Source organism: Crinia signifera, chromosome 7 (genome assembly GCF_055691185.1).
Source record: "Crinia signifera chromosome 7, ASM5569118v1, whole genome shotgun sequence".
Classification (NCBI taxonomy): Eukaryota; Metazoa; Chordata; class Amphibia; order Anura; family Myobatrachidae; genus Crinia; species Crinia signifera.
The window spans coordinates 65,798,799-65,816,248 of NC_139223.1; the positions used below are offsets into that span (position 1 = coordinate 65,798,799).

General features: G+C 42.0%; 1 protein-coding gene across 2 annotated transcripts in view; it reads left to right on the forward strand.

Annotated features, from left to right (window-relative positions):
- TMC7 (transmembrane channel like 7) overlaps nt 1-16,374 on the forward strand; it is a 74,714-nt gene extending 58,340 nt beyond the window's left edge. For both annotated transcript variants that reach the window (XM_083153273.1, XM_083153274.1), the window contains 9 exons: nt 1,296-1,466; nt 2,481-2,638; nt 4,460-4,577; nt 5,415-5,512; nt 12,748-12,931; nt 13,052-13,182; nt 13,265-13,420; nt 13,890-13,968; nt 14,856-16,374. In XM_083153273.1, coding sequence (XP_083009399.1) covers nt 1,296-1,466; nt 2,481-2,638; nt 4,460-4,577; nt 5,415-5,512; nt 12,748-12,931; nt 13,052-13,182; nt 13,265-13,420; nt 13,890-13,968; nt 14,856-14,918 — 1,158 coding nt within the window. In that variant the 3' untranslated portion in view covers nt 14,919-16,374. The remainder of the gene's footprint in view (nt 1-1,295; nt 1,467-2,480; nt 2,639-4,459; nt 4,578-5,414; nt 5,513-12,747; nt 12,932-13,051; nt 13,183-13,264; nt 13,421-13,889; nt 13,969-14,855) is intronic.
- The last annotated feature ends 1,076 nt before the right edge of the window (nt 16,375-17,450 follow it).

Consider the following 17,450-nt stretch of genomic DNA (forward strand, 5'->3'; position numbering starts at 1 on the left):
TCTATAGCAATCTTGAAATGGCCCCCAGCCCCAGGTAGAGCTCCCTTATACACATTACTCCAGGTTAAGACACTTGTGTACATTACTCCAGGCAGAAACCGCCATTATATTTTAGGCCAGGTAGAGCCCTTCTACACAATACACCAAGTATAGCTTATTTAACTTATTATGCCAGGCAAAGCCGCCATTACACATTGCACCAGGTAGAGCCCCTCATATACATTATGCCAGGTAGAGCCCCGTACATACAATAATCAAGGTAAAGCCCATTTTAAGTGTTATGCCAGGCAGAACCCCCGTTACACATTACGTCAGGTAAAATTATGTCAGGTAGAGCTTTTTATACACCATACGCCAGATAGAGCCACCATTACACCAGGTAGAGTCCCTCATATATTATGCTAGGTAGGTCCCCCATTGTACATTATGCCAGGTAGGACCCCCATAACACATTTACACCATTTAAAGACAGAGCCCCTTTATACACGTTAAGCCAGGCAGAACCCATGTTATGCCAGAAAGAGCCCCAATTACATGTTATGGCAGGTAGAAGAGGGAAGGTAGAGGGGGTATTATCTGTTGCCAGCAAAGGGCTCTGATGGAGATGGGCATTTCCCCCTACATTAGGCCCCACCTCTAAATTCCCACAAATTGTGGCACTCCTCGTGCTTCTCTACACCTCCTCCTGCTATATTCTCTGTAATGCACTGCAGAGCTTTGGAGGAACCAAGGGAGGGGGAAGAGGGTTTATGTTATGAGTGGAGGCTGCGTTCTTTGCAAGGAGGGTGGGGGGACTGCGGGTCTTGCCAATGACTGGGTGCAGTGGGAGCTGTGGCCCTCCAAGCAGCCAGGGCCACATAGCTGCTGCACCCCCTGCAACCTTGGTTGTTACACCACTGCTTTTGGGCTAAATTTACAGTTTTTCAAAAGTGTAGGTACAGTAGTGCCTATAACAATCAGATTTCTGCTGTCATTTATCTGCTACATTCTATAAAATGATATCTAAAGTTTGAGGTAAATGTGGGCAACACTACTTTCTGCATTTTATTAAATGTACCCCTTTGTGTCTGGGGGTTCCCACTGTTTTTTTTAATAGATTTTCAGTGTGCATAATCTCTTGAATTATAATATTTAGCTCTGTGAGTATGTATGTATAATATAAATAGGGAGAATAATACATTTCAGCTAATCCTTGGAACATACTAATATTTTGCATTTAAACAACATTGCTACAGATACTGAAAGAAGTTATGTGCCATGCTATTAAATATCCATTCGTTTTGTTGTGCTCGCAGACAGACCTGGCGGAAGAAAAAATACGTCAAAGGAAACAGAAGCGGACACAAGGAGATACCATTAAAATCTGTTTCTTGCGATTGTTTTTGAATATTATTGTCATCATTGTATTAGGTGTCTGTTTTTATGCAATCTACTTAGCTACAGCCTATTCACAAGAAAACACTGCTGTGAGTATTAACCCAGGAGAACCATAAATGTTTATGCTAATCCTATTGTTATTATGTGTATGTGCTAGTCCTCTGCTCTTTTTTTTTGTACAGGTTGAGTATTCCTTATCCAAAATGCTCAGGACCAGAAGCATTTTGGATAACGGATTATTCCATATTTTGGAATATTTTTATAGTTGAATGAGGTGACTTGCATTTATGTTGTACCAGTTGAGTATCCCTTATCCGAAATGTTCGGGACCACGAGCATTTCGGATAAGGGATTTGTACGTTTTTTGGAATATAATTTTTTTTTCATATACTTACTACCTGGTCCCCCTGATGGTCCCCCTGCATATAGGACGGCCTTCAGGATACTCTTTAGCACCCCTCTATTGTCACCGGCGCGCCCACGCACTCACGCAGTGCACTCCTGGGACCACTGAAGAAGATCCTGAAGGCCACCGTAGACATCAGGGGACTTGGTGAGTATGAAACAGTATGATGGAGCTTCCTGCTGCCGTCCGCCACCTACCCGGTTTCCATGGCCGGTCCCCCCCCCCCCCCCCTCTAACCCTCTAACATGTGGCATGTATAGCTTGGGGAGATGTAGATGAGGGAGAACGACAAAAAAAAATAAGAAATATTCTAGAGAAAAAAAAATACTTTTTTGGGAATATTTCGGATAAGAGATCTACGAATATGGGAGACTCTACCTGTATAAGCACCTCAAACACACGAACTACACACAAATATATTTTATTTGTGCATGAAACAAAGTTGTAAAACATGAAACAAAGTTTGTATACTAACTACTGCATTTGAATGCCAAGCAATCATTTTCTTACACATATTTAGTGCCAGTTACATATAATTTCCCCGTAGAGCCCGTTACAGATGTACCCAGTCGGTTTTTAGCAAAAAAGGTTTTTAGTTTAAAAAAAAAAAGTACATTACGGAGACTATGGTTTTCGGAATAATTTGGATAAGGAATACTCAACCTGTATAACGAATCTCTTTCTCATATATACACAGATGAGCTCCCAAACAACGGACACACTGAGCTTGCTGGTGGAATATCTACCATCTGTTGTAATCACCATTGCCAACATCATCACGCCAATCATCTTTGAATATATTGTACGATATGAAGATTATTCTCCAGCCTTTGAGATCCGCTTTACACTTATAAGGTAATTACAAAGCTACAGTAACTCTGTTTGTGGCTTGCATAGTAGGTCATGAGGGAATGGTGCGGTCTCGCTGGACTACTTCATTGGGGGATGAGTGTCTTTTATTTCTGTACATAGGAAACCTTAATGTAATTAGTGTTTCATTACAACATTATATTGGATCAGATCATAAACTTTGTTTTCAAGTGATCATGAGTAGAAACTAATCAGAATTGTAATCAAAAACTGAATTTATTAAAGGCCTACAGAGGATGCTTTATATGTGATGTTTGTCCACCTTCCTGCTCTTGTATACATATGGTGCCATAGGGCAGTCTGCAATGCTGTGTAATATGAGAAACGGAAAATGATGGAACAACATAACCGTAATGTGAACGACGGCAGCTGCGCGCACACGAATAAAGCAACACTTGAATTGTTCCGTCAGATGCCATAGAGATGAACAGCAGCATTATCCTTTGATTTTATACTGGATAAAGCGTAAGATGAGATCATCTGATAAGACTGCACTGTGGCAAACGTTTGCTACTGATAAAGTGCAAGACATAATAGTAAATCACATTGTAACAGTTATTTACTATTAATAAGGAAATGCAGTACACATGTAAATGTTTTTTTGGTACTTGTTTCCTAGCACGGCCACACCGATTTACATCGGGGTGGTCGTGTCGGAAAAATCGGGTCGATCGCATCGCATGCGATTTGGTCGCATGCGATTTGGTCGCATGCGATGCGATCGACGCGACCGACCGATTTTGGACCCGATTTTTTTTTTTAATGAAATGTAAATCGGGTCCCTGGGACCCGATTTTACATTGAATTCAATGTAAAAATATTCCCAACCCCCCCAAATTTAACGGCGTACACCGCACCCCACGATAGACGCCAACCCGAAGCGTGGCGAGCGCAGCGAGCCCCCGAGGGGCGGCGGTGCGCGTCCTCCGACCTTTTCATTCCCCTACTATCCACGTCGGCGTGGAGTTGAGAATAGAATAGTGTGGCGAGCGCAGCGAGCCACCGAGCCCGAAGCGTGGCGAGGGGACGCGGATACCTTCACAGGTAAACGCGTCCCTTCGCGGACTTCACAGGTGTCCGCGTCGCCACGGACACCTGTGAAGCCCGCGAGGGGACGCGTATAACTGTGAAGGTATCCGCGTCCCCTCGCGGGGCTCGCTGCGCTCGCCACGCTTCGGGCTCGGTGGCTCGCTGCGCTCGCCACACTATTCTATTCTCAACTCCACGCCGACGTGGATAGTAGGGGAATGAAAAGGTCGGAGGACGCGCACCGCCGCCCCTCGCGGGCTCGCTGCGCTCGCCACGCTTCGGGTTGGCGTCTATCGTGGGGTGACGACGGGGACATCTATAATGTGAAATGGGTCATATTGGCCCATTTCACATTTTTCACATTTTTTCACTATTTCAATGTCAAAAAATATTTTAACATTGAACCCGATGGAAAAATCGGGGGCATCGCGTCGTGACCATTGTTAATGGTCCCGACCGACGCGATGCCCCCGATATTTTACCTTTCCCGACACGATTTCAATGTTAAAATATTTTTTAACATTGAAGCCTATGGGGAAATCGCGGGCATCGCGTCGGGACCATTGTTAACGGTCCCGACCGACGCGATGCCCCCGATATTTTATCCTAGCCGGCCAAATGGACCTGATTTCAAAGGAAATCGGGTCCATCGGGGGTAATCGTGTACCTTAAGTTAAGGTACACGATTACTCCCGATTGTGGCCGTGCTAGGAAACAAGTACCTTTTTTTTTTTACCTGTAAAATGAGCTCATTGGTCTTGAAATACTGTCTTGTAGGTGTGTGTTTGTACGGTTGGCTAGCATTGCTATACTGCTTATCTCCTTATGGACTAAAATCACTTCATGCTCGAAAAACAGCTGCCAGCCTTGTGGCTACAACTATAAAGACTACCCGGTAAGCCAAGATAATGGACACTGCTGCAGAATCATTTTATATTGTTATGCTGCTTGAGCTACAGATGGAGCCCATCTTATGCTTGCAGGTGCTGGCGATAGAATCGCCAGACCCTGCCAGCCATCGGAAGGGGGCGCACGCGGCGCTTGTGCGCCCTGTTCCGATGGAGCTTCCTGCTGCCGTTCCCCACCTACCCGGTCCCCATGGCCGGTCCTCCCCCTCTATCCCTCTAACATGTGGCATGTTATAGCTTAGGGTGATGTAGATGAGGGAGAACCAAGCACATTTTTGCACCTGGGCCCACCCATCATAAGTTATTTCACTGCATTCAGTAATAAGAAATTCTTAATACAGAAATATAAAGAACCCAAATACCTGGGGTGTTCCGTCCTTCTCTACCAGAGCAAATACACATGTCAACAAATATTATAGGTAAGAAGGGTAATGTACGCCACTCACAATAAAAAAAACAACACAAAAAACATTTAAATATACACATAGACAGTATCATTACTATGTTCGGATAGAAACCTTAAATTGTAATATAATTCTGAACTAATACTGTACAATATAAATAGCCAGATCAAAATATCCAGAGTTTAACATCAAAAATGCCAGCTTCGCTCACATGTGTTATATAAATACAAATAAAAAAATGTTGTGTAAAAAAAATATATATATAAGGTGATCATTAAGATGAATAAAAATGGTTTCATTGTTAAGTTTCACACCAGTTTGGACAAATTAAATTGAAACATCCTATACTATAAAAATATATATTTTTTATTTAACGTGTGTCATTATTTATAACTACTGTTTATTTTTGTCTTTTTACAGTGCTGGGAATCAAGAGTGGGACAAGAAATGTACAAGCTTATGATGTTTGACTTTATAATAATTGTGTCAATAACAATTTTTATTGAATTCCCAAGAAAGTAAGTTTGCTGTTTTTATTTGGGTGGGAACAGTTTTGGAATTAGATGACAAGGTGCATCATCTATATAGTATATGTCTAGTGTCTGATTGTTGGCAGCGAGTGAAACTATATCTTTTTCACACATGCACAAACACAGAGGCAATCACAAGGTAGCAGACTAGCTTTCAAAGCATTTGCTTCGAGCAGGCTTACTAGTATGCTATATTAAAATACATCAGACTTCTATGCAGTGGGACACTGAATACATGAATTATATTGAGGTGCTCACACAGCTGATGTTGACTGGGAGCACTTCTATATGTGACCTTAATTGACTCAGTATGGTGTGAACTGAAAAAGAGGACAATGTATATTGGTGAATAAGTATATTTATTTAAACTTGTGGGTGGAAGGATGGGGGATGGGGTAACGAGCCGTGTAGCTTCCACTCGTTAAGAGTGGTGTCCGCTGTCGGCCAAGTGTGGGAAGAAAGGGGGGGGAAGGGCGCAGGTAGAACAGTCACTAACTGCGGTGGGTTTAAAACGAAAAAAAGTGAAGAAAAACAGTCCCGGTACTGTCCACAGTAGAATGGTATGGAGATGTCACTGGAGGCTGGCGTCCCAGCAGCTCACAGTGGTGCATTCAACATACCTTAATGCTGCTGCAGTTGAAAAAGGCCGAACCCCGGCTGAAACGCGTTGGGATCACACCCACCAACATCTCCAGTCATCACATCCTAAGTCTCCTCCTAGTGAGTAGAGCGCACGCTGCTCCTGTGCGCCGTGTTAGAAACGTCATCCTGCATCATCCGGCACCCGCCGGCGCACGGAGCGCAACAGCGTGGACCATCTGCCGGCGTCTCTCCCTACACCAAGCAGGACGCCCGGAATTATTGCGGCCACAAGCACCTGAACACTCCCGCAACTGCGGCAGCATTAAGGTATGTTGAATGCACCACTGTGAGCTGCTGGGACGCCAGCCTCCAGTGACATCTCCATACCATTCTACTGTGGACAGTACCGGGACTGTTTTTCTTCACTTTTTTTCGTTTTAAACCCACCGCAGTTAGTGACTGTTCTACCTGCGCCCTTCCCCCCCCTTTCTTCCCACACTTGGCCGACAGCGGACACCACTCTTAACGAGTGGAAGCTACACGGCTCGTTACCCCATCCCCCATCCTTCCACCCACAAGTTTAAATAAATATACTTATTCACCAATATACATTGTCCTCTTTTTCAGTTCACACCATACTGAGTCAATTAAGGTCACATATAGAAGTGCTCCCAGTCAACATCAGCTGTGTGAGCACCTCAGAAGGTGAGCGCAGCACCCCCCTGTTTGCATATTTTCATATCTAGAGTTTGGACCACTCTGGGTCTGCAGCCCCTTCGCACATTAGTACTTGAGCGCTATACCCACCTCTGTACAAAACATGAATTATATTGTTAGGCTAGGAGTTCTCACCTCTAGTCCTCAACAGGTTGTGGTTTATGGATTTCTACAATTGTGCACAGGTGAGGTACTATTGCTTCTCTGATCAGTAAAGGATGAACTAAAAATCCCATGTGCAACTGTTCTAACTTTTGTAGCCATCTGGGTGCCTTGAGCGCTAGCTGACAGGTGACTCAAGATGAATCCTGGTGACCCAGTCTGTGCCTGACTCGGTGTAGGAAAAGTGGTGTGCCCGGGAAGTAGCCCAGGCCCCATAGAAGTTGCTCCCCTTGCACACATGGTAATTAAACCACTGCCTTAAGGCCCCCATACACTACACAATTTGGGTCTGATTTTCACCCAATTCCAGTAGATCGGGCTTAGAAATTTGGTGAAATCGCCCTAAATTGCAAGTGTATGACATGCGATTCGCAGAGTCGGAAGTCAGACGGGCTGCACATAAGATACGATTTATGTGCAGCCATCCGCTTAGCACTCGCAATGTATCGCATCCGATACAGTGTGGCAGGGAGCGGGGTCTGGCAGGCGCCAAGGGGGGTCCAGTGTGTGGCGGGAAGAATTCAAAAATCCTATTCAAAAGACTCCCAATCACCCCAGTCTTTTGAATAGGATTCTTAATTTCTGCCACCCCCCTGTCTGCAGCTTCCCGGGCTTATCACATGTAAGAAAAATGGCACATCAAGTCTTAGTGAGCTCTGCCGGGGGGAGCTCGGGACATCAGGGCCGACTTGTCCTTGGGACAAGTCAGCCTAATGTATGGGGAATTTAGATTTAAGGTGAGATTTTCTAAGCTGTGGAGAAAAAAACATATGATTCCTCTATCATCCATCTGGAGGACACTGACATTACCTCTGAGTGTGGGCTATGGAGATTATGCACCAAAAACACTAAAAGCTGATTCCTACCCCTCTAACCGTCCCACCTCCAGCAGAGCCTCCGTCTAGCTTTTGTGCCCTGGAAGAAAGGCACACTTTTTTATTTCCTCCTAGTTTTTAGCTAGGCATGGTTTATTTTTATTTTACTTTTTAATAGGCGCTTAAGGCCTATTACAGGCGACAAGTAGAAACAGAGTGAGGTTAGCTAAACATTTCCGTAAGCTCTCCTCTCACATTATTATTATTATTATTATTATTAATAAAATAATATTATCATAATTTTATTTATATAGCACTCTTTCACCAATAGAACTCGAGGTGCTTAACAGAAAAATAAATGTAATACAGGGTACTTGTGTATTATCACGGCGCCCCCCGATATTAAGTCGCACGATTTTTCGTCGCATGCCATACACCCGATGCACTGCGATGCGATGTAAGCCCCCTATACGATGTTAAATTGTATAAGCACCCTAATGGGTGCTTTTAAGCACCCTAGTGGGTGCTTACAATGTTAAATGCACCCCCACGCCACCCCCCAGTATGAACGTGAACCCGAAGCGTGGTGAGCACAGCGGTACGTGTCCTCCGACCTTTTCATACCCCCACTATCCACGTCGGCGTCGAGTTTATAATATATAGTGTGGCGAGCGCAGCGAGCCCGAAGCGTGGCAAGCGGAGGCGTATACCTGTGAAGTTATGCGCGTCCCCTCACAGGGCTCGCTGCGCTCACCACGCTTCGGGCTTGGTGGCTCGCTGCGCTCGCCACACTATATAGAATCAACTCTACGCCGAAGTGGATAGTGGGGGTATGAAAAGGTCGTAGGACGCATACCGCCGCCTCTCACGGGCTTGCGGCGCTCGCCACGCTTCGGGTTCACGTTCATACTGGGGGTGGCGTGGGGGTGCATTTAACATTGTAAACACCCATTAGGGTGCTTAAACAATTTATAATCGCATCGCATTGTATGGCATTGTATGCCATATACAATGCCATACAATTTTAACATTGTATGACATTGGGGAACATTGCGGGGCATCGCATCGCATACCATCGCATGCCTTATGGTCTGCGATGCGATGGGCGCCTTGATAATACACAAGTACCTAATACAGTACAGGAACAATGAAGTACAGAAAAGCTTTTCATAAACTATACTTAAGGAATCACAAAAATGCTTAAGTAGACAGGAAAGTCTTGAGTCTGTTTATGAAGGATTCTAGAGTGAGGGTCTCTCAGACTCTGCACGGGGAGCAATTAAATCACTGTAGTCCCTGGTTCTCCACCGTCCCCCACTGGGTCAGGTAAGAGTGGCCACAGCCTGCTGAGGCAGCGCTGGGCTGTGACCGGTTGCTGTGTTTCCTATATGCATGCTTTCACCAGCGCAGCTCTGCAGTTTGCATCTGCCCCATGTGCTGAGTTGTACTATAAGAGGGTGGGGGCATAGCTGCCCTGTCGCGCCCGGCACTAGTAAGGGGAGAATTTCTCCCCTTGGACTATATATACGATATATACGAAGGTTCGGCACTCCCACTGTAATCAAATACTCAATCCGGTGCCTTTACAGGATTAGTAACAGAAGGCGGAGATGGTGCGGCACTCGGATAAACATTAATAAAAACTCAAGTAGCCATAGAAGTATGACAACGTTTCAGTTCTCACCAGCACCTTGATAAAAAGGTCTACGGACCTTGAAACGTCGGTTTCTTAAAACCTCATGTGCTGTATTTATGCATTGACCAATCCTTTAGCAAAAACTTCACTATCTATCTATCTATCTATCTATATATATATATATATATATATATATATATATATATATATATTTATAGAACAATTCTTAATTCTTTTATATTGAATCAATATATAAAAGAAGTACGGGTTTTTATATCACGAGTATATATGTTAAAAATTCTATAGGGTGCATATTCGCTATTGATGAGGTACATTTTTGTGTGGTTCCCTCTAGTAGGGTACCAAGCGATCTCCACAGCCCACTAGCACTGATTTCTAATGAGAAACAGTGGGCTCAACAATCTCTTTAATACACAAATAATTAAATAAATAGTGGAGTTTTAGCTAAAGGATTGGTCAATGCATTTAAGCTTCTAGCCCATCACTATTTCACTGCAAGTCCTACTCTAAAAACTAGACTCAAGAATCTGGCAACTGCTACCACATCACTGATAAACTGAATCTATGCTTGGTTCCAGGTTTAACACTCACTCATGGTTTTTTTAAGTTGAAAAAATCACCAGCATAACTCCCGAATTACCACTGTCAAGAGATGGCCCTTGCTGATATTCTCCTCCCTCAGCCACCACCGGAGAGAATTAATTAGCCAAGCGTATACCGATATCACCTACTTTGCTGTAATCTCATTCTGCAAAGTCATTGAATTAAATTATGCTTCCAAAGTAAACCTCCTTTTCCCATGAGTTCATGCCGATGAGAATTGAAACCCTATAGGGAGTCCACAGAGATGTGACCAAATTTTAGATCACAATGTTGGTTTCCCTTGACAAACAAAAAATCCAGAAGCTTGGTGTAGGAGAGGAGCTCACTGCTGCTGCATTTCCCAGAGGATGCCGCTCTAGGGAAAACTTCAGCAACTACATCTCTAGCATATACAGATATACTGTGTTCTATACATAAATAACAAAGGTAATGTCAGCACAGACTATCCTTTCCTATCACTCAAAATAAACCACTATTTTTAACATTGCACACACATTTACCTTTACCACTATTAAACTATCCTTTTGCAACGGGACTGCAAAAAAAACCTTAAGGACACGGCTATATACTAGTCAAAATATAAAAATTCACAGGAAAAAGGCTTAAACTGCGCACAGCTAGAAACTGCAAAAGAGCTATATGTGACAAAACTTAGCGACTACATTAGAGCTATACATCTGTAAACTGCAGAAAGAGTACTACATAAACCATAGTTCGATCTAGAACTGCATTAGAGAGTATACGGAATATAAGCAATTAACGGTAAAGCGTCACAAGGTGTGGCTAATAAATAGCAAGTATTTAAAAATAAATAAATAAACCATACCACATGGCATAATAAACATTACCACAACATTGACCTTGGACTATCCCCAAACTATTTGGTAAGGTTCACCCCTCTCACACAGTTCGCTGTCACAGAACATTGGAAGAAGTTGTGTTTTTCCCGTGCATCATAACAATTCTTATCTCAAAAATAGAGCAACGTGTTAGCTTAAAATTTTCAAAGGCTGTTGTTGTAAAGCAACACGAGTGAGAACACCCTGTGTTCAGTTTTATGTTCCGAAACATAGTAGTGCCCTAGTTGATATTATGCTGCATAGTAGTGCTCTATTTTTTTTTTTATATTACATAATGTTCTCTAGAGAACTAGATGACATGATGTCACATTGTAGGGTTACCAGTGCAAAGTATGCACATTATCCCCAATTCATATTATGATATACAGTCCCCAGTTCAAATTATGCCACATTACACTGTCCCATGTTCATACTGTGCCACAACATTGCTTTCCAGTTGAAATTAAGTCACGTGCCAGTGTACCAGTTTAAATTCCACACTATAGTGCCTCCATTTCATATATTAACACATTAAAATGTCCCTTCTTGGGGCACCAGGTCTGGTTAGACTTGACCAGGAATCTTTTCGTCTAAATAAGTACGTCTTAATCACAGTATTATATGAAAAAATTGCAATGATTAATTTGATAGGTCAAACTTATATATGTGTGCGAGTGAGTTTGAATCTGTATACAAAGTGCTACAATGCTACATTTTGACAATTCATTAAAGTAAACATAATACATATACATGTCCTAAAGTCGTTTTAACGAAGTGCGGTTTCGCTCGCCCACAGAGTAAAGAAGAGCAGTATGTAAATGTGCCCATACACGCACCGATTGTCCGGGCATCTCATCGTACAGTACAAAAAGTATGTGCTGCACATACTTTTTGTACTGTCTTTTCATCGCATCGCATGCACTGCGATGCGATTTAGCACAAAAAGTTTCGGGAAATCGGTGCGTGTATGGGCACCTTAACATGTGGCACAAAATTATATTATGGTGTAATGTAATCATACTAGTTACCAGCCAGTCAAAATGACAAAATAACACAACAGTAATTTCAGCGCTTGCAGTTGTGCGTGCCTGTACGGAGCAACACTTGAATTGCAGAATCGAATGCCATCTTGTGACCGCCAGTGTAATAAACACTGTAAACCCCCCCCCCATAGAGGGGAGGAGCAGCATTAGCCTTTTATTGTATAGGATATGTCATTGTTAGCAAGTATGTTTTGGTTGCATGATTACTGATATGTACTTTTCAGGAATGTGGGCCCATATGTGGGAAACATTCTGACAGGTAGTGAATGCAGGGTTTTGATAAACTTTTATGCTTTTTTTTTTTTTTAGCCTAATGCGTAAAACTATGTAAAGCTGGCCATTACAGTAGTGGGATTTGGCCACTTTTCACCCGAATCTGACAACAATCCGATCCGATGGGCAGTCCCGTTTGCATCTGATTAGAGTCGGAGATCGGACCTGCTGCACATTCGACTCTGACACAGACCGCCTCCCAGCAGTGGGAGTAATGGGATCGCATACGATATATTGCATGTAAAAGGACCGCATACGATATATCGTATGTAATCCTGCCACCAGGAAAACTCCTGGACATCTCAAGGGGCATCACATCACATCTTTTAACCACATTAGTTGCAGATGTGATCCTCATAGGTGTGTTGTGTCTGTAGTGATTCAACAATAAATGTTGTGGTTCAGCACTGCTATGTTAAAATGATTGATTGCATCCGAACCGGTGGTACATTGTGAGTTAGAAATGATGGACCGACAAATGGATTAGCATGGTACCACACATATAAGATAACCATTGCTCTCTGTGTTTTAGGTTGTTGGTCACCTATTGCGCATGGAAACCAATTCAGTGGTGGGGCCAGCAGGAGTTTGAGATCCCCCAGAATGTATTGGAGATTGTGTATGGACAGACAATCTGCTGGATTGGAACCTTCTATTCCCCACTTCTTCCAGCCATAGCAGCTTTAAAGTATTTCATTATATTTTATATTAAAAAGGTAGAAATTTATATATATGACTTATATCCCAGTGCAGAATTGTCTGTAGTGAATTAATGAACATTTATGGCATGTGTATTTATTATTAATATATGCGTGTATATATGTTTTTTTCTTCAGATTACCCTAATGGAAAACTGTAGACCGGCTACTAGGCCTTTCCGTGCCTCCAGCTCCAATTTCTTCTTCCAGGTGATACTACTGATTGGCCTCATCCTGGCATGCGTCCCTGTGGGAATTGGAATTGCCCAGTAAGTAAGGCTTTCCCTATAGTCTGGTCTCTGTACCCACCAATGCTATCAGCAGAAGACTAATGTATGATTCAATCCGCAGAATACCAGCTTCTAAAGCATGTGGTCCGTTCCTGAACTATAACACGTCCTGGCAAATCATTCCAAGCACTGTGGCCCAGTTTCCGGAAGGTCTTAAGAAGACCATTTATGTCATTGTATCAGAATCCTTCGCTGTTCCATTTTTTATGTTGTCCTGGTAAGTTTTTCCAAAATCTTTTCGAGTATGCCTCTAGTGATTAATAGAAATAAAAGCTATATTAATGTGTACACTTATTTTTGTCTGAAATTTATAATTTAATACCATCAGGCCCAAAAACATATCATTTATAAGTCTACCCTCCGTGAGTAGTTCTATAAGGAGTTTTGTTATTTTTATAGGGAATTATTTTTTGTGTATTCTTGACTGGTTGCACATCCATGATCCCTAAAATCCTAATCACAAATGGCGCTATTTTCCAAGATATATCTTTTTTTGTTTCAACTCTCAACCCTTCATGTCTGTTAAAGTGCAAATCCAGCAATGGCTCATTAGGGTCAGTCATTAGGTACAGTAGCGACAGTAACTGAGGGAAGGATCCTTAACAAAGATGGACAGTAATCAAATTAACCGAGTCACTTATTTCACTAAATGACAAACAATGGTCGTATTCTCTCTCTCTCTGCAGCCTGGTCATGTTCTACTTCATGGCATTGGTGGGTGCACACAAGAGGGTGGTGGAGCAGCTGCAGGAACATCTGGTCATGGTAAGAATCTGATACTTTGGACACATGCTACTCGTGAAGTGTGAAAGTGGTAGTGTAACGGTGATCTACTGTATTAGGATTCTGTATTCTGTCCAGGCTCACAATGGTAAAAGCAATGTGGTGTGATGCATCAACTAGGCAGAGAAGCACGCTGCTGCATTAATAAAAAAAACACCACAAATTAGGGCTTTCAGTAATCCTTATACACGGTCATTATGGGTAGAGTTAAGTAGGGTTGAATTTTTCTGGCACAAATCGTATTTGATTATAACTAAATGATAATTATAACATTCTGACTAAATTAATTGATATGTGCAAGTTGCTCTGCACCATAACATACATCAGGGCTAGAACTGGATCACTGAAATATATAATAAAGTAACCCACCCATCAGCTACAGAATGGTTCCACAGCATGATAATTGCAGGCAATGGGCCTAATTCAGACCTGGTCGCAGGGCAAATTTGTTCTCAAAATGGGCAAAGCCATGTGCATTGCAGGTGGGGCAGATGTAACATGTGCAAATAGTTACAATTGGGTGGTGTGTGTGTGTGTGTGTTGAAACGGAAATCTAAATTGCAGTGTAAAATAAAGCAGCCAGTATTTACCCTGCACAGAAACAATATAACTTGCCCAAATCTAACTCTGCACATATTACATTTGCCTCACCGGCAGCGCAGCATGGTGTTGCCCATTTTGAGAACAAATTTGTCCTGCGATCAGGTCTGAATAAGTTCCAATGTTTATGTTGGTGAGAATAATCTTGTTTTTTGCCTGGAGAATCGCTGTTTTCTCTAATCACGAGTGGCTCAGATAATAACAGTTTTAGCAAGTTACTATAACATACAATGACGTTTGGCTAAGAAGTGTTCTATGTTTGTTTCCAGGAGAGCAGAGACAAAATGTTCCTCATCAAGCAACTGACCGAAGCACACTCTATCTATGTCTAACAATGCTTGGACCAAAGCACCTATGTGATAATGTGTTCTGTTACGTGTTCTCCACATGTTCTAGAATGTAGCTCCCCCAGTTACATGGGGTGACAACATTTGACTTTTATTATTGATAACAATATCTTAGTTATACCTCCCGGTAACATGTTCTATGGGTAAATGTGCTTTAAAGACTGTAGGTGGAAGTGCATTACCTATCCTATGAGAAAGGGAGAAACAAAGGAGTTTATTTTAAATAGTTCATGTTTAGTCCTGCTGTATTCATTCTGTGTTTTGTATGGTGAGCCAACCAGTATATAACTCCAGGGTTGTGGTGCTCACGTCTGCAAAACAGTGTCATTTTTAACTAAATATGTCTGAAGAAGTCTAATATATTTTTGTAACTAAACACTACCGATGTGTGTCGTTTTTAAACCCTGCACTCCTTCATGTATTTGTTGTGATGTCCTGCTCCTGGCTGCCATTACTCGGCATGAGACAGCTAGTGGAGAACCCTCTAGTATTTTAGAGGGGTTTTATTACAGCCAGAACTTGGGTGTATCTCAGTGTATACAACCTTCTAAAGAGGACAGAAAGATGCCCATAGCGAAGCTTTTAGCTTTCTTATCAAGTAAATTCTATAAAATGATAGGTAGTAGCCGAATGCTAGCTATGTGTAACTACTCCACCTGTCCTGTATAGAATATGTCATATGTCCCTTTAAATTATGCTTATATTCATGCAGAACTTTTGTTATTGAATGGCTTCCACTGTGATGGAAAATGCAGCCAGCAATGTATAAAAGAATGAGGGGTAGATGTATGAAGGAGTGATAAGGGAGGATGTGTCCCATGGCGACCAATCAGCTGCTCTGTATAATTTTATATTATGCAAATTATAGATGTTATTTCAGCGCTGATTGGTTGCCATGGGCCACTTCTCCTCCGGCTCACTCCTCCTCCCTTATCACTGCTTCGTACATCTACCCCAGACAGTAACCGTGTGTATTTACAATGTTAAGTAGAGCTCTAGAACGATTTATACACCAGTCACCTGTCATTGTTGTTTACGGCATTTGATAGCAATGTTGCTTGAATTATTATTGTATTAATTTTTCATTTAGGTCAATTTAAGCAATCTAATAATATATAGTATGTACACTACAAAACATAGGTTTACATGTATGTAAATGTACACATTCAGAATTTAATAGCACTTTATTCAGTATATGTTACTGTATTTTCCGTTTTCTGACATGATTTAAAATGGTTATGAATAAACAAACACAGGGTTACAAGTGATTAACACTAAAGGTCAGATCTAAGAAGCCATTACAGCATGTTGTATTTTACAGGATTCTTGAGGATTGCTTTGTACCTGTCCTAATCTAACTTGTTACAACTGTCCTGTTCAGCTGTTTCTCTGCCAAAGAGTTCTATTTTAAAAGTGGTTAAGAAATAAAATCTGTATCTAATGTTTGTGGTTGTGTTGTACATAAAGCAGCAGCAAATCAGATGATTGGATGAAAACACTTAACCCTTTGAGTGTCAATGTTGCTGTGAGAGATCCTCAAAGTATACGCTAAAAAATGCCAGCGCCCCTCACAGCGACTGTTCTTTTAGTGTAAATTAAATACAAATACGGCCAAGTCATTTCATTGATGTTTAGTTAAATATTGCACCCAAAAAAAGAACAGTCGCTGTGAGCGGCGCTGGCATTTTTAGCTGCTATTTTGAGGATCTCTCACAGCAACGTTGGCACTCAAAGGGTTTACTTCTTAAATGTACATATGTATGCAGTAGGTACATATTAGTCTATCGTAGTTAGACCTTTGATTAGTATTTAGAGATGCACTTGCACAATGTAAAGGATGAGGACCAATCGAAAGCTGCACCAGATTTTATAATTGTTAATTAAATAAATGTGCCAGTTTTAGAGAGAACACTGGGCAAAACTGCTGTATGTGAAAGGTGGTGACCGTAACTCTTTCAATGTACAATTTCCAGCACCTGAAGTGTATTTAAATATTGTGACTTGTAAGCACATAATGTTTTTCCGTGTGGGTGACATTACGATGCCAAGTAATTTAGCAAAAATCTGCCCATCTCCTCCCACAAGCAGGTTATCACCACCGCCATCTAGACCAACTAATCCATAGGTTTACTTTTAAAAGAGCGTGATGACAATGTGATTGGTGCATCCCTTGTATTGCAGGGCTGGTATATTGGAGCATCTTTCCCCTTATTGTACACTGGTGCATACAAGAAACATGGAGAAAGCAGAAAATGTAAAGTAAACTAAGAAAGTGTCCTAAGGCTTGGCTGGAGATAAAGTACCAGCCAATCAGCTTCTAGCTACCATGTTACATGTTGTGTTCGAAAAATGACAGCAGTTATTTTGTTTGTACTATATCTCTGGCCACTATGGGCCTAATTCAGGTTGGCTCACAAAAGCAAAATCTCTCTCTAATGGGAAAAACCATGTGCACTGCAGCTGGAGCAGATTTAGCATGTGTCCAGAGGTCAAAACTCAAAATATATATTGTGCCTA